This window comes from Pterocles gutturalis, unplaced genomic scaffold (genome assembly GCF_000699245.1).
Source record: "Pterocles gutturalis isolate BGI_N339 unplaced genomic scaffold, ASM69924v1 scaffold8277, whole genome shotgun sequence".
NCBI lineage: Eukaryota > Metazoa > Chordata > Aves > Pterocliformes > Pteroclidae > Pterocles > Pterocles gutturalis.
Genome location: NW_010107892.1, coordinates 49,567 through 67,863, shown reverse-complemented (window position 1 = coordinate 67,863; position 18,297 = coordinate 49,567). Strand labels below are relative to the sequence as shown.

General features: G+C 39.5%; 1 protein-coding gene across 1 annotated transcript in view; it reads left to right on the top strand.

The window, feature by feature from the left end:
- The first annotated feature begins 9,198 nt into the window (after window positions 1–9,198).
- The window catches only part of CAP2 (CAP, adenylate cyclase-associated protein, 2 (yeast)), a 53,185-nt gene continuing 44,086 nt past the window's right edge, over window positions 9,199–18,297 (top strand). The window contains exons 1-2 of the mRNA XM_010072410.1: window positions 9,199–9,322; window positions 13,106–13,206. Of these exons, the coding sequence (XP_010070712.1) occupies window positions 9,199–9,322; window positions 13,106–13,206 (225 nt within the window). The remainder of the gene's footprint in view (window positions 9,323–13,105; window positions 13,207–18,297) is intronic.

Genomic DNA, 18,297 nt, shown 5'->3' with positions numbered 1-18,297 from the left:
ATTAAAAATGCCCTCGGCTTGTTTATGCAGACCTGAGTCTGTCAAGCGATGCCAGCCTTGAACTCCGTCGGAATCGGCGTAAGGTGATCCTGTTCTGAGGGAGGCTCCCGGCGCCTGCTTCCTCCCGCGCTGGGAACCGGGGGTGTGTGTGGGGGGTGGGAGCACTGAACAGCCCCTGGTTTAACCCAGAGTAAAGGGTTAAACAGCATCTTAGGGGGAGACAGCTGAAGAACGAATATATACCTTTATGTAAAAATGTATGCAAGGCGAGGTGCAGCGGGGGCAGGAGGAGGGCAGAAATGAGGAGCGGTGAAGCTGAGATGCTGCATTTGGCAATAACTTGACACCTGGAAGGAGTGCTACCCAGAGACACAGCCAGCACAGCGCCCAGGAGAACTCATCACGAGCCCACCTAAAGATGTGGAATCTGCCCTTTGCTTCGGGATTGCTATAGATCTGTATCTTGGCATTAAAGGATCAGCAGTGAGGATTTCTATCAAGTAACGTGTAGGAGCAGTCTTAAAAACAAAGTCTATCAGGGGAAGCAAGCTCGCTTTATATGCATTACCTAAATGTGGTTGTTTTCCCATGATGGAAAATGTTTTCTGAAAAAAAACCTACACAGAGTCCAGTCCAATAGGAAATGGTTGGAAGGAGTCTGGTTAGCAGGGGGCAGGGTGGGATCAATACTGCAAATTTCTGCTAATTTATTTCTATGCCAGGCAAAAATGTCAATGATTCATGGACTACCATGTTTCATTTTTCTCTGAAACTGTAGTGGGGAAACTAGTCCTGCTTCAGAAATGTAATTTCAAAATTATTTAGAATACCAAAGTGGTAGATAGAATGAGTTGAAACTCTGCAGTACTCTCAGAGCTGGCCTTTTAAGACATTACTGTGAGTCAGATATCCTAATTTTATGCAAATTTTATCCTAGCATTTTCCTTTTACTTATTATGCAAATGATAATAAACTTTTTTCTGATTCAACACAAGGATTTCATAACACTGTTTGATTCTATTTTGATAAGTTTGCACAAGAACAAAGGCAGGCCACCTTCTGTTGCAGAGACAGGCACATAAAACAATATGGCCCTTTTTGGTCTTGGGCATAACAAAAATGCTAGTCTTCAGAATATTCTTATGATTCATTTTATATTTTGCCCCTCAAACAAATGCTGCTCAGATGTGGAAGGTAGACAGGCACAACTCCAAATGTAACAAATAAAATACGTTTTCTCTATTAAATAAAAATGAAGAGGATGTGCATTATTTACTATTACAGTAGACCCAACCTATTACATGTTTTCATTATTCTTTGTCAGCTATGGCACTCACTTTAGTGGAGAAAAGTGCTTCTTGGTATACCATAAGGAGCAAGGGTACTAAAATTACATGTATTAACCCACCCCCCCATTAGCTTTTCTAATCTCAGTGTATAATTTTTATGAAGCATTTAAAATACATTGGGGACCCTAGGTTAAGGAAAATAAAAGAACTACAATTCCCCAGGACTAAAATTAATGGGAATCTGAATAACCGGGTATGGGGAAAAAAGCAGAGTGCAGCAAGGAGGGCTGGAAACAAAACAAATTGCATTCAGCTCCCAGCCTTGACATTGATTTGCAGCGTTACCTGGAGCAAGCCAGATAATCTTTCCATGTTTCAGTCTGTGGACTGTCAGAGACAACAATATTGCAAGAGGTTTGAACTCTAGAGACGAAAATGGTGAACTGCCTGGTATGTTAACGAAATACTCTTTGTGGTTCTTCACGAGTTTTAACATCATGTGCACCAGCAGCAAACTCAGTAGTTGCAGTTGCTGCTTACTAGAACATCTGACTACATGAAAGAGAGTGTTCATTACTTAGCATGCTTACTGGGTCAAAAATAAAGAAACACCTACAATAAACCAGGTATAAATTATTGCAGTTATTGAGACAGCAGTTTTACTACTAACTGGTTAAAAGATTTTACTTGATTAAACACCCTAAATATATATAATAATTTTAATTCCTTTCTCTAACACTTTAAGTGCATGTTTTGCAATAGGGAAGCAATTAGGAACTTGTAATTTTTCTGAGGTACAGAGTCAGTTCCAGTTGTTCTCATATTTTTGAAAAACTAGTAGTTTTGGCAGGTATGTTTTACTGACTCTTCAAATAATAAATGCTTTGAACTCTGAAGGCTCAGCTATTCTTTGAGAATGCCACAGCTGGAACTACACCAGAATATCAACACCTTTACTAAGCAGTGTACGTTGAAATGACAAAAGCACACATAAGCACAGCAGCAGATACGGCAGAGGTTCTGCTGATTCAGCTGGTTCAGCAAGGGTATGGGGCTTGAGGTTTCTTGAACCTCTGTGATCTTTGTCACCATATTAGCAAGACTTTTGGCATAGACGTGGCCTTAGTCCATACACATGCTACTGTTGTCTTCATTTCACATGTGTATGTAAGGTATTCTGAGTATGTCAAATTTCAGGGACTTTTTCTTACCAAAAAAGGTCCCACTGAGACTACTTTCCTGAGTATATGCTAATGGAAGTTGCTCTGTCTGTCCCACAATTTTTCAGAGAATAGCAGGCTAAAGAAATTGCTTGTAAAATCCAAAATAGCGGTAGTAGTATGCTGGGAATCAAAGGCTTAAAGCTTTTGTAGCACAAATTAAAAAAAAAAAAAACAAACAGGTAAATGCTCAAATACATAATTGAATAGTGTCATATTTTTCCAAGAAGACATGCTCAGGTCCTATGCATTAAAGTTATGTTTTGTGTTAGTTTAAATACTTAATTAATTTCTTTTTGGAAGGAATGCAATGAGTGATTTACATTTCCGTCTGTGATCCATCGTTGTTTAGAGAGAAGAAACAGCAGAATAATTCACCTAGCAACTCTGGGTCCTCTAGACCAACCATAGTAGAAAAGGCTAACTTTACAAGCATCCAAGACAGGTCCACGATACTTCACACTGAAACAGAAGAGGGATAAATAACCAAATGTCTCAGATCTTATAAGTGAGCAAGGTTGCATGGATTATCATTAAAACTCAGGACCTCTAAGTAGTAACCAGGTTACAGCAGGAAATAGAAAGGTCTTTTTTAGTAGCAGGTGGCCCATTTCATCCTGAATCAGAAGCAAAGGCACAACCCATTGCAATGCCAGCAGTACTGCAGAATCAGTGGGCTGAATTTTAGAATGGGAGATAGGCCAAGGCCTTGAGGTTTTGTGATCACAGATGTTCACAAATGCAGAGCAAAAGGAGTACTAAAATGGAAAAAAGTTTGCTTCAGCCCTCCTGGCTGCTGCTATGCTGAAAGAAGGGCTGCAGGCTGAGCGGGGTAGCCACGATGAGCCTGAAACCATCAGACACAGAGTTCTGAGATGATAATTGCAGCAGGATGTTCTGGTAAGAGCAAGAAATCAAGCCCAACTGTTCAGGCTTTGGCGTAATATGGATATACAGGAACAGTAGGGTGTGAAAGTCTTGTGAAAGGCCACCCTCACAGCAAACAAAACCGTTACTAACCTTGGTACTGAATAACTCTACAGTCTCATCCTTTCTGCAGAAGTAATTTCATAATTTGTGTTTCTAGAGCTTGTAACACTATCCGTTTAGTTTTAACTTTCCACTTTGGAAACGCTCCATAAGGGTTTGTGCTTTGTGGAGTTTACCCATTCAGACAGTGTAAATTCAATTTGGTTGGAACCGTGGCATAAAGAATCTTACTGTTCAGTTATTATGAACTGAACTGAAGCACTTTAATAAAATCAATGCCTGCATGCAGTATTTTCTTGGTTCAGCAAGGCAGCCTGCTTAAATACAGTAATTGGACTTGTGACAGGTAATTAAATGGCTTGTAAGGCCTTTAGGATGCTTTATTACATGAAAAGCACCACACTAATACATAGTAAATGAGGTGGCTAAGAACATTGTGTTTCTGATGATTGGAGAGATGCTAAAACTCTTACACTTCATTGGAGGGAGAGAAGAAAATCAAGACAAAAGACTGAGCAGTGGTGACATAAAATGACAGCATAAAAAGAATACAAGAATGTACTTAGAAACTGGGTTGCCTTGGTTATTTTAAGTCAATCATGCTTACACAGATTGTCAGGTCCTGACTGCTTCAGCATATCATTAAATAATGTACGTCTTCTTCGTGATCACAAAATTGATAAGACAGTCAAAATTATTCAGTAAGGGATAGGAGCTCTTCATGGAACTTACGTATAATTAGAAAGTGAACTCATATTCCAGGAGATACTAAGCACATACATGAACACATGACATATTTTAACAAATTCATATTAAACTGCCAGAAGCCTAACTATTCTGTGCTATTATTACATTGGTCCATGCTGTTATTACAATGACTTGTAGACATATTGACATGTGCAGTTGCTCACCCATAATTATGGGACTAAACTGGGATGTGATAAGAAATCTAAAATGCGTCAACAGTCTTGGGGTGCTTGTCAAAATAGGGATTGTTTTACAAAACAGGTTTTTAATATTTTTTAAATAGTGGGATACAAAAGTGTCTCCATTCCTTTCCTGCATGTTTTTGTAGATAGCAGCCTGATCACTAGGAGAGGGAGAAAAGCAGAGGAAGAGCCAGTATGCAAACAGAAGTGTGCTTTGTGGTACCAACAGCAGAAAGCCAGACAAAAGAAGAAACTTGGGTTAAATGGAAGAGGTGCAACATGAACCTGCTTTTTCCTCTTTTCCACAAAAATATTTTTTGCTTATAAGAAATAACCCTTTAAAAATACAGGGGGTATGCCAAAGAGAGAAGTCTACAGACAAGATAGTTTAGGTAGCACACTTATGCACAGCAACAGAGGACTCATATGTAACCTATCAGTGGTTTTAACACACACATTGAGCTATAGACAGAAATATTTTCTGATGAGTATGCTAGAGCCAGGCAAGGCTTCTAACATCAGTCAGAACTGCACACCCATCCACAAAAAGCAGAAGTCACACAGACCTTTTTGTCTTGTTATTCGAGGTGTAACACTTTTCCGTTTTAACAACAACAACAAAACAAGTTGTCAAAATTCTAATAGTGTTAGATATACAAGACTATATATTTTACTAGGATAAAAAAGGTATTTTTTCTCTGTACTTAAAAGAACATTGCTTCCAAATGAGTTTCTAGCAGATCTAGGGGCAAAACAAGAGAAAAAAAAGGTCACCAAAGGCTCTGAATTGTACCCTGGATCATTCTACTCACACAGGGCTTTACTGAAAGGTCTTCTGGTTTAATCCAACTTGACATCTAGTTTGACAAGCCTCTGTTTACATTCCTCCCATACAGCTAATGGGAAACAAAACACAAACCATACAAGGTAATGTTTTTGTCTGTCTACCAACACACACTTTCTTCTAACCAATACTCTCTTGCTTTGCATTCTCCACCCAAAATCCTTTATGGTAGTAACCCAAACAGCTTCAGGAGCAACTATTAGCCACTCAGCCAGTACCAGGCTGCTTCCAAGCTCTCCCTGGGAATGAGCAGCCCCTGAGGCCCCAAGCCAGTGGGTTTTCATTATCCAGACCAGAATGGGGTTTTTCTGATGCCAAAGGTAGCAAACACACTGCCCGCTCACCAGAGCTTGGAGTTGGTACATACATTCAAATGGTGGTGTAGGAAAGTTAGCCATTGCAGGCTCAAGCTGACTGGTTTTTTTCAGAAATGAAGTGCCATAAGTTGCTTTTGTAATTTGAGGGGATGTTGAAGAATATGTATGTGTTTCCCCTTCCTTGATATATATTGATATATATTGTCCAGAAGAAATCTGAGAGGACACAGTGGTTTGGCTCTATAAAATGTTCATGACTGGCTCTCTGATAGTATCAGCTGTCAATCTAGGGTTTTGTATATTTTATTTCATATCTTACTAGCAATTTATTAAAAGACTATGAGAGAAAGCACATGTGCAGGCTGCTATAATTTCAATAAGGCTGTGATTTTTCAAACAGTGTAGGAATGATAGATACAATTAAAATGCCACATTGCTGTCTGTATTCTGTTTTAGGCAACTGCCCTTTTTTGGTGTAGAAAGGAAAAGCAAAATCTGACCTGTAGCATCTCAGATGATGAGCATGATTGAGACTTGGCTTAATTTTTCAGATGCAAAGTGGATTTGGAAGGACTGGTACTTAGGAGAAAAAAAACAAATAAGTGAACAAGTCCCTTATTTTTCTCCTAAATGAAGAGAGTGCTAGGAAGTAAAACAAACCGCAGAACTTGATACTATCTCTTCCTGATGTTTGTCAGAATAATATACTTTACAGGGTGGCACCATTCCTTTGTTCAGAACCGCCATTTTTCCATGCCTGATAAGTCATCCTATGTTTATATTTTCCTCTTATGCTACTAGACTGCTTTTCCCTGTGGGCTCATTACAGCTTGTTTCTTCTTGAGACAGAGCAATATGGTCCTCTGTCATAAGTCACCTAAAATGATAACAGGAATAGTACCTGTGTGTTTTGGCTTGCAGTTTGACTGCTGTTTGGGATGAGTATGTCAGGGAATTTTAGTCTACAGACAAGTTTTTTTTTCCCCTTGATAATAGATAAATGGTGCTTTGAGACAGCTGTCAAATTGGGGAGAAAAGCAGTGATATTCTCCCAAGGCCTGTCTATAAAAAGAGATCTGCTTTTTGGTCTTTAGCATGCCTTGTTCTATCTGGTTTTGACTTCGCTTCTTTTGGGGAAGAAACAACAGATGGTAGTATTACCACATGCCTTTAGCACTCTCAAAAAAGATATCACTAGCAGTAAACAGGGCAGATCTGTGGATCCTCCCTCTTATTTTTTGCACACGAGAGACAGTTAACAATGTCAACATTTAAATGATTGTCAGTAGATGTGGGTTAACACCTTTCCTGGCTCTTAGTTGACCTTATTTTCAATGAAGGACAGTGTACTTCTCCACCAAGAGAGCAACCGGATACAGGATTACATGGGCGTTGAAGCACTGTTGTTTTTAACTCCTTATAGGTGGTCAGCATCAATTCCAGGAAAAGATATAAGATTAACCCTGCTAATCCACTTCGAGATCAAAGCTTTAATTAAACTCCTGGTAGAGATGAGATAGAAAATCTGTCTTGATGTAAAAACATGCTTTATGGGAATGGAAGCATTGTTTTAAGAAAAGGTTTAATATTCTCACATTAGTTTGCAGCTTTCAGAAGCCCTCCTGATACCTTCATCTCATTCCTGCCAAGATGCTTGTAACCTTACAAAAAGTTAAGATTTAAAAAAAAAAAATCCTTGAGTTTTTAAACAGAATATTGTGCATTTTCAGTATAAGCAAAGAGAGCCCCTCTGAATTTTGCCAGTGTTTATATGCACACTGTCTAATGTCATCTTCTTTTGAGGGTTTGCTTTTTTATTTAATGTAAATAGGAAAACCCCATCAACTCCAGACAAAACTTTCTCATGAGAATGGTTCTCCCGAGGGGTTCTCACTGTGAAATCTGCATCGCTTTTAGGTCAAACACAAACCTCATTATATTTATAGGGTAAAGCCTGAAGGTCCTACCTTTTTTGACAGGCAGCATGACTCAGCACGAGAGCTCTGCATGTGTTTCCACAGTCCTAGTAGCTAAATTAAATTTTTAAAATACCATTAATATTTTCATTAATAAGAATTGTTAATACTAATTTGTAAGTGAAATCCCTTTGTTTCCTGTTACTTTTTAATTAGAAGATTCAGGCATTCTCCCCTGGGCATGGGGACACTGAAGCAGCATTGTCTGGTTTGGTTGCTAGTGTTGCAGAGCATTACACAGTTGTTGGAATCTCCTGTTATGCTTTGGTATCTCTGAAATACCAGCCCTTTGAGCAGGCTGTTCATGAGGAACTAATACATTCACACACATATTCCAGGTATGCCTAACCTTTCTGGTCTACAAGCCGTACAGCAATCCATGTCTTGTGGCAGAGCACCCCAGGGTAGGGACCCCAGAGAGCTGCTGACCACCTGCTTTCCTCAGCTGGGGGTGGGAGTTCCCCCATTGCCCCAAGTTCTGCACACCCCCGTGCTGGGCAGGGGATGTAGCCCCGGCGTGGGAGCTGAGCTGGAATGGTTCACAAGGATCACATTAATCGAAAGCCGTAGGTCACCCTCCTCCTTACTGTATGTCACTTAGCAGAATAAAACACTCACAGCCCTAAGTGAGGAACATGTACATTAAACCTGTTCTGTTAAATGATAGGGGATTTAAACATAGCTTTGCCTTTGCTTATATAACCGTTTGTCAGTCTGAGGTGTATATAGCACTGTGTTCCCTGAGATGTTGGCCAGTATTCAAAAATGTCAATGCCTACACTTCCTCACATGTAAGAAAGGAGATAATCACATTGTGGGGAAGAAAGTAGTGTGCGAGTTGTTAAAAATTTAACCTAATTTCTATTTCATTTTAAATCAAAAGCAGTGTAGTAATACTGCACAAGCAGACCTCTGGATTATTTTTTTTTCTTTCCAAAGGTTAATTAGTGCTTGATTTAAAAAGCTTGGCATTGACATCATGACACTGACTGACATCAGGTACTTTTGTAAGAAAAAAATTAAGTGATGGGAAATCATATCAGAAGAACAAACAGAAGACCTGCTTGGCTTCTTGTGTAGTCATCAGTAAAGTATCTGAGTCTTACTACAAAGTATAAAAGAGTGAGGCAAATTTCAGAATGTACCTTTTAAAAAACCAGGAGGTATACATTTATAGTCTGGCTTTCAGTCAAGTATTAATCAAGTCTGGATTTTGCCTCTGTAAATGGCTGATGCAAATAATTGTAGATCCAAGTTTCTAACAATAACATTTATAAAGATTTCAGTCATCTCAGTATCTGATGGGAACATCCACATACATTTGTCATAAATTGTCCACCTACAGACTGCCCAAAGCTACCTGAACAGTGGTTTGAATCTGCTGTTCACAATGAAAAACCAGGGCTGAGTACTGATCGTATTCCCTGTTGACACAGAAGCAAGTTACTCTATGTCAGCTGCCTCTCTGCAACTGCTTATATGCCAGAAAGACAACACTTAAAAAATACAAGTTTTACTAGAAAAGCTGATAAAAGATCAAGCCACAAGATGGACAGAACTGTAACATGAAGGAAAGCGTGGGCTTTCCTTGGAGGGGTCTAACACTATGTCTGTCCTTATTGATTTTTTCAGAATGGCAGAGACTCATGGTTTGATGGAGAGGCTGGAGAAAGCAGTGACTCGACTTGAATCACTGTTTTCAGATTCACACGCATCTGGTGGAATGGGGTGTGATGCGATCAATGGAGTCAATGGAAGTAAGTCTGGTTTTTTGAAGTACCATTCTTCTGCTATTAAAAAATTAGCTTTCAAGTAGAACACTTATCTTCTTAGATGATGTTTATCTTATAAGAGGGAGTGCAATTCCACTCCTCACAAATTATCAAAAGTAGTATTTTTAAAAATCTATTTGGAAATGTCATATGACAAGCTTAGTTGTACACAAAATTAGAAATTAGTATAGCCTAGATAATTCAAGATTTGACTAATGTCTTAAATATACTGTCCATATTTCAAGTTTTATTGCTCTTTCTGTGTTAGCGTTTATATTGCGGTAGATAACTCACTGGATGAAAATGTCTGCTCAAGCCTTAGTAGCAGAAGGAATAAGACATCCCCCAAAATTTACAGCATAAATAGTCCTGAAGAAGTCAGCAATATAAACGCTGAATTTATTGGCCAGCTCTCTGAATTCTGCAGTGCAGACCTACTTCAATTAATTGTTTAATATGCTTAATCAAATATGAGTTTGTTAAGAAGGATTTGCTCACTAACGGCTGCCACACATCCATGGCCACCTTTTGTTATTTCTAGAGCTCTCCCTTCTCAAGTGGATCTCTAAATCGCTATGCTGGAGTAGACACTAAAAAAGTCTATCCTCATTTATTCACAACGTGTCCACAAATTGTATTTTTTCACGCCTTATTTTTTTTGTTGTTCCCCCTGAAATTACAGGGTAAATAACCTTATAAATGTGGTGATTCTAATGTTGATTGAGTAGAGGTGCCCTTTCCTTTCTCCAGAGCTTGTTTTTTCACCCAGAACCCCAACATATATCCCTTTATTAGCTTCATGTCCTTGGCTTCCTGTATTCCTTGTCCCCTTCCTGCATTCTCCAGAGAATGCACATGCCAGCCTGGACACAGTTGCTGTGCAGAATGTGCAGAGCAATCAGAAAGTTGCAGGCAGCTTCCATACTGACACAGAAGCACATCAGTGTATGTCAGCTGCTTTATTGTCCCCGTATGCCAGACCTTACCCAACACCACATGCGGGGGACCTTCCCCACAGTCACATGTGCCGTGGGCCCACACACTGGCAGCTGCTGTGGAGCAGCTGAGTGAAAGCAGCGTGTTTCTGTGGCAGAAAGGGAGCGTCTTCCAGCAGGCTTCCAGAGCAGATGAGTTCACCCGTCAGAGTGAGCTTCAGTAATAAAATGCATACACTCCAGAGAAAACTTAGCTAGGAAACTGTGGTGAGGTCATGGAGAAAGACGATCCATGTACGAACTGACAAATCAATCAGTACTAGGAAATCTACATTTTTAGAAAATCCAGGCTTCAATCCTATCATGAATCCATTTAGGTGAATCTCTGCATTAATCCAGAGCTCAGTATTGCAGAACCAGGGCTGCTTTCAGGACAGGAGATGAACTCACCACGGGAGGTACTTCCATGAAATTTGCTCTATCCTTGGCCTAACCCAAGAGCTCAGTCGGATGAAAAGAAGGAAGCAGAGCCTTAAAACCCCAGCAGATCCCTAGAATAAACCAACTGACAAACCTTGTTGGAGTGAGATTCTAAAACACACCCACAGGGAGACTGCAGGAAGAAGCTGAGATGAGCGGCACCACGGGGCACTTGCCAGCCTGCCCCACGTCTCCACACGGAGCTGTCTCACACAGGGACCCAGGAATTACCTTTTGCTGATGCAGTTAGGAAAGACTGTACTAGTTCTTCAGTTTGGGCAACTGATACGCATATAGTGCCCCAGACATCATTGTGTAGGCCTGTGTTATTGTGCTTCTGCAGAGATTCACATAACCTCCACAGCAACTGCAGAGCTGACAGTCTTTTTCTCCTTTAAAACTGACACTCAGCCAGAGTTTGACCAAGTCTCTAGTGGAAGATATATTGCTCTCTTCTACCATAGTTAGAATTGTTACAGAAAATAACCTTGACTTTTCAATTAATACTTTTTCAGAAACAACAAAATAACAAGGAGGATGGGAGAATAGTACCTTTACTATTTTCCTAAATGGTATTACAACAGTGGCATTGCAAACAAATCATTCCATTGCTCTGCACTGCCCACAGCAAATTCTAGTAAATGCTTCTGGGAGTTAGCTGTACTGAATAGTAAAAAATAGCATAGTTGCTCTCTAGTTTTGCACAGGACAATTGCCATTTGGTGAACTGCTATTTAAAACTCTGCTCTAGAGTAAAAGGTTACAGTGATTCTCTTGAAGACATATACAGATTTTGACAAAGAACATAAATAGGCTTTGGAAAGCATCTCCACAACTACAGCCTTTTGTACACTAGGTCATTTGAGGGGTTTACACATAAACACTTAATATGGAAGAAGGCCCAGAAATTCCTCAGAATTAAAGGTGAGTGACATCAGGAGAACAAAAGAAGCCTTGAAATCCCACCTAGCTGACTAATTACATATACAGATTTTGACAAAGAACATAAATAGGCTTTGGAAAGCATCTCCACAACTACAGCCTTTTGTACACTAGGTCATTTGAGGGGTTTACACATAAACACTTAATATGGAAGAAGGCCCAGAAATTCCTCAGAATTAAAGGTGAGTGACATCAGGAGAACAAAAGAAGCCTTGAAATCCTGCCTAGCTGACTAATTACATTTTTTTTTTCACACAAGCCATTGGAAACTCCCATTGCCAGAGCCTTTCTTTTTTCTGTCAAGGAGCCAGATGACTCTTGTGGAATAAAGAGGGCTTTCAAGATTATGAATTTGGACACAATTGTCATATAGTGCCAAAAGGTTAAAGGAAACTCTCTGGGGAAAGCCTGGTACCTCTTCAGAGCAATTTTCAGGCTTCACTAATGAGGGAGAGAGGCTGGGAAGAATTTTAACCTTGGTCTCTCAGATCCTACAGAATGCCATAAATTCATACATGTGTCGCTTGTGCTGGACCTCGCAAAGGTTTTGAGGCATAGACAAGACATGAGGATATGTCAAGGAGTAAAGGGAGGGCTGGAAAGCATCCAAGGGAAGATTACTTTTGCTGTCTTAAAAAAGTACCACATAAAGCTATTTAGAAGCCAGATGCATAAGAAACTGAGTCTCATCTGCATTTTCTGATGTCTGCTTTGTCAGGAAAGTGCTCTGTATGCCATAGAGAAAATAGCATTTTTATTCCTTTGTTAGAATGTATAGCATATGTATAGTAAATGGGATGTGTCATCTAGAAGACTTGTTTGAGCTTTCCTTATCCAGTGACAGTTCTGCAAGGTCAGACAACAAAATAAGGAGATTACAAAGCCACATCTCACTGTCAACAGATTCTAAAGACTCTGTCTTACTGGAAATTGAATTGCTTGTTATTAAAAGCCACCAAAATAATACAGAGATCTTCAGGAATGGGTGGGTGGTATAAAAATAGTTGTTCAGTACAATGTGGATTCTTTTTAGAGGACAATATTTGTTTTATGTAAAACAGTAGAATTTTGTTAAGACAATCATGCTTATCAGGCCACTAGGCCTTTGAAAGACTGAAAAATGTTTATTTTAGCACCTGTTATTTTAAGACAAAAGAGGCTTCCCACTACATTACACAGAGTAAATCCTCTTCATGTTTTCAGCCAAGTTCTACCAAGAGCAGGGTTTTTTTCTTTCTATCTAGAAAAAAATCATTATACATCCTTTTTCACAAATCAATGAGTACAGCAGAAATTAAGTTACTGCAGTTTCCCCTGGTTTGTGGTATTTATGCTCCGTCTACTATAAAGGAATGTCCTATGCATTATGTACCTTATGAACCTGTTATAATGGAGTGCTCTTCTTCCATAGGCATAGCACCGTATGTTGAAGCCTTTGATAGGCTGCTGAACGGAAGTGTTGCTGAGTTTCTCAGGTACAGCAAGATTCTTGAAGGTGACGTGAAGACACATGTGAGTATTTTCACAGATTTTCTCCCCATGATATAAGCATAGAAGTCTTGAAATCTGTGTGATCAGCCTTGACTCCTGAGTAGAGGAGAGTCTTAATAGCAGTGATCGGAATTATTAGTTCTTGTAGTGGTAATAAACTGGCATAATACACTGAGCACAGTTAGTTCAAGAAGGGCAAAAGGCTGTATGGATTCATAAGAAGAGACTGCTCCTCTTTTACAGCACCAAAGGTCGAAGACCATAGTGTGCAAAATATATAAATATTGTCAGTCACAAGCAATTTGAATTGTCGTGTTGGCTGCTAAGCCCTTTGCATGACAGGAACACAAGAGTCAACAAATGAGTAGTAAACAATAGGTGGGTTGGAGCAGTGATAACTTCTTGTGGTTGTCTTCTAAGCATGTGTATCACCATTCCAATTAATGTCGAGATTTTGTTCTTTTGATTGATTGTTTTTATTACTCACATCTCTTTCATTTGGAACAACATAGCAGACTAAAACTCCAGTATGTCAGACATTTAAGTGACCCTTTTTTACCACGTATGTCATAGCAAGGAAGCACTATGCTATTATTTCCATTATTAAATTACTTTGTAACCTTATCATATCTTGTGATCAGAGCTTGTTTGTTTCACTTTATTTTTAAAGTCTGTCTTCTCTAAAACCAGTGGTGATAGAATGACAAAGGATGGGCTCACTAACAGTTTATCGATATAGATTTTGAAAAAAAAAACAAACCACACACAAAACACACAGGGCCACTTTGAGCTGGATCTGGAGGACTATGAAGCTTTTGACTTTTCCTAATAGCTCCCTGCCATCAGGCCTTTCTCGACATGTCCATTTCCCAATTCATTGCAGCTGCTGCTCTACATAACAGACACTGTAGCCAGAAAAACATGCAGTCCTACAGGCTACTGGGATTTATGCTGCAAGGCCAGCATAAATATTTTGCAAGACGGCCAAAGTAACCAGTCTACTAACAGAGCAAGAGCTGTGAACTGTGTTTTCTCTGTGGTGTTATGTGTTCTTGTTGGTAGGGTAGAGTTTCTGACCTAGTTAGGCCTAGAAAACTGGAGGGAGCAAGGAGATCGGGCAATTTTAGAGGATCTTTTTGTTTCTAAGGAAATGCCGCACTTCCTTTTTATTTGAAAAAGCCTTTTCAACTTAACAGTTATAGTATAAGCTACTATAGATGTACTTTGTTCTTAAAATAAATTAGGGAATAATTAATAAACTGGGGGTGGGAGTGGAATTATCCACCTAACTGAGCAGAGAATTTCTCCCTGGAAAGCATCTGTTCTAGCTTTGGTCATTACATTCATTAGACACCATTATTTTACAGCTGATTTCTCAACAGTCTAGATCTGAGATACAGAAATAGCCTTAGCACCAACACTAAGCAGGAGAAAAAAATGACATTTAGCATTCTAAATAACTAAAACCTTTTTAATACACACTATCTGTAAATGTTTAAATCATAAGTGTATTAATTTATGCATTTGTCACTGTTCGATACTCATAATTGAGTCCATCTAAAAGATTATTAATCATTTATCTGCCAAGCCTGTGAATAGTCCCTAGCATAATGTTGATGAGAGTGTAATGCAAACTGTGATAAGGAGTATTTGTTAGGACTATGAGATTAGACATAAACAACTTTCCCTTACATAAAGAAACCAGTGATTCTGATTGCAGCCTATTCAATATTCTGAAATCTTAGATTCTGAATTTACAACATGAAGCAGACTGTGGTTGCCTTATGCTCATGCTTATCACTGAAGCAACATCTGTGCTTTACCTTAACAAGTGGAACAAGGAGTATTTTTCTTCTGGGTGTCTTATAGACCATGTGTCCTCAGCATTATACTTGCAGCTGCTCTCTCTTTCACATAATGAATTGAAGGGAAGGTTGTATTTTATTTCAAAAAACACCTGTTGCCTAGAAAAAACCTTGCATACCTGACTGACCAGAATGGTAATATGAGAGAAAGAGAGACTTCATATTATGCTAAAAAAAAATGAGGGATTTAACATGATGCGTTTCGTGCTGATTGATGTAAGGATTGTGTGGTTTGTGTTTCTGGTGAAAGGAAGAATACAGCCATAACTAATGTCTGTTGGGGAGCCCCATTCCTATTTTTTTCTGCATGCTGTACTCTAAATAGTCTATTGAAAGAGAACAAAATAATAATAATAAAAAAGAATAGTTAGCTCCTGGCTCTGTTAAACACAGCAGTACAGTGGATTTTACAAAGATTAGTTTATCAAAGAAGAGTTCTGCTCAGATTCAATGTTGAGAGCAGCGTATTTCTCATTGAAATTACAGTGCATGCAGTGGTGAATCGCTTGAGGTCAACTGCATTAAAGAAACGAACCACTTTTTAGAAGACAGACAGAGAGAATAGCTAGGGTTTTTACTTAGTCTATTTAAAGCAAATTATCCTAGACGGTTGAGATGAGGTCCTTTTCCTGTCCTGTCACTGCAGAATAAAAATCTGGTGATTATATGGGTATTTCTATGAAATACAAATTCCACTACAGGCACAGATTTCCTGAAACCGCTTTCTGCTGTCCATGTCATAACTAGCACATGAAATCAGTGAAAGAGTGAGTATGGCCAGGACTGCTGCCAACCACCTGTCTTTGGCCTGACATACCAAAGTCTTGGAGGCGGCCACCAACTACTACAGGTTCTAACAGCCCCGAAGCTGACTCACCATGTGTGCCAAGACCAAACCATCCTGCTGTCAGAATGAGGGAAATTCAAAAGCCATGTAAAATGGACCGTGGGTCTCCAGCACAGGCAGTTCTCCTATGCTCAGCCAACAGGATAGCCCTGGCTGATTGCTGGATCACAGAGACAAGTCCCATCACTTTGCCCAAGTGCATCCACCACTACAGAAAATGTGCTGGGGATGACAAAGAGCTCCCTGTGGAAGACATGGTCTAGCTTTAGATTGTGTCCCAGTGAAGAGCTGGTCAAGCAGGTTTGATGCGCTCTTTGCCCTGTCAAAGCGAAGCAAGCAAAATTTTAGATGGCCAAGAAGCAGGTTTTTGTGAGGTATTTATTATAAGCTTCTTCACATTGTTTTTGTTTATGTGACATCTCAAGTGGTGGAATACTTTGGCTTGAGTTTGAATAATGTACCAGATGAGACATAATGATAAGAAGAGAATGTACTAGTTGTACAAGAGAAGACAACATAAAATTTCCATATTGTAGTATTTTATGTGGTACTGAGCAGAGCAGAATTACAGCCTTCCTGTCAAACACATAAACTAATACTTGCCCTTTTTTATTGTTTAATTGTAAAAACCTTTTAACCTCCCAAGCCCACCAGTTGAAAAAACAGATTATCTGAATGATTCAGTTATGTTCCCTCTTCTCTCATCCAAGCTATTTATCTTGGAAAGGAAAACTACAGAAATATGGATGCCTTTTCCCTCCTCTCTTCCATCAACTTCCAGCTGCCAAAATGCAGAGCTCCGACTGACAACCAACTTGAAGCATTCAGAAAGAGAAAGGCTGTTGGTTAACTTGCTCCTTACTGGAAGAGAGTTTAGATACAACTCATGACACGTATGACTATATGAACAAGACAGCATGGAGCAGCGGTTCTCAGCACGTTATCCAATCTGCAGGGGTTCTCTGTGTGCGTGCACCATTTTATCATCATGAGCAGGGGCAGCAACATTCACCCCACAAACTCACAGAGCTTCTTTTCCTTATCTATTACATGAAAGCAGTGGCATTCTCCTTTCCTCTCTCCAGTCATAGCCCATGTAAATATGACAGACAACTGAAAGCAGGAGTTCTCTTTTATGAGGTATATATGCACTTTGAAAAGTGCAGCTCCAGCTTGGCCTGTCAGTGAAGTTAAAAAATCCCAGCTTCCTCATTCTTTCCAAAGGGTAGTTATTACTCATGAAATAGCTGTGTCTTCGTTTTTTTCTTGTGAAAGGTGCTGAAGAATTAGTCAGTGACTTTCATAGCCCTGAACTTTGAACAGGATGTGCTGCTGTCTGCGATACACCAAAAAACACTTTTGCACTTTATCTTACCTAATCTAAACACAGACTTTCAAACCCATTATTTGACTGATTCCTCGTTAACAAGGCAATTTGCTTACAGGGCAACAGAATGCACGAGTATACTCTCATGTTCCTCTTTTGTGCCCAGAGGCTGTGCGGTTTTAGGCATTGTGTTGAAAGTTGAATTGGAGCTCAGAGAGGAGGATGATGTCAACATGCCCAAAGAGAAGCTTGCTGTCAGGCTGCCTTTGCATTTCTGTGATAGGTATTTTCTGCTACATGAAGTAAACACCAAACCAAGTAGCTACTACAGGAGTGGGAAAAACAGAATACATGAAAAAAAATAAAAAGACAAATGTTTTTTACAGCATACAAAATGCTCTCAGCTCAAAGAAAGAGACTAAGTGTAGAAAACAGTACTGTTATCCACCAAAAGTGAAAAAAACAAATAATTGTCAACCAAAAAAGCAAACTTGGAAATCTAGTGATATAAAGGTTGATTTTGTCATGCTAATTCAGCTATATTTCTCACCCTGTATGTGTTCTACAAGATATTTCATAACATAAGCAATAAAGAACGTTCACTTTAATACGACAAGAAAGATGGAAATGCAGTATACACAATGTAGCCAAGTGGCTAACCCAGAAAAAGTATCATTTTTAGGAGCTTTACACCTTTGATTGTTCCAAAGGACTACTTCACTTGTGGCCTGGGGACAGGATCTGGCTTTCAAAACAAGCAGGATTTGTTGGGTCAGGTGTAGTGGTGTGCAGATGTGGTTGCACCTTTCTGACTGCAAGACACCTGGTTGGGAATAAAGATGGGTCCTGAAACATGAAGAACGTGTCCATTGGAGTCTAGACCAACACCCACTGAAAGAGTGGGAGTATTTCCATTAATTTTGACGGGAGCTGGATCAGGCTGTTAGTTTCTTGACACTGACGTTGAAGTAAATACCACCTGCTTTTCTTCCTACTTAAAAAGGCAAGGAAGAGACAAATGTTGAACAGACTCTACTGAAAAAACCATGCCATGGTGGCCAATACCAGGCATT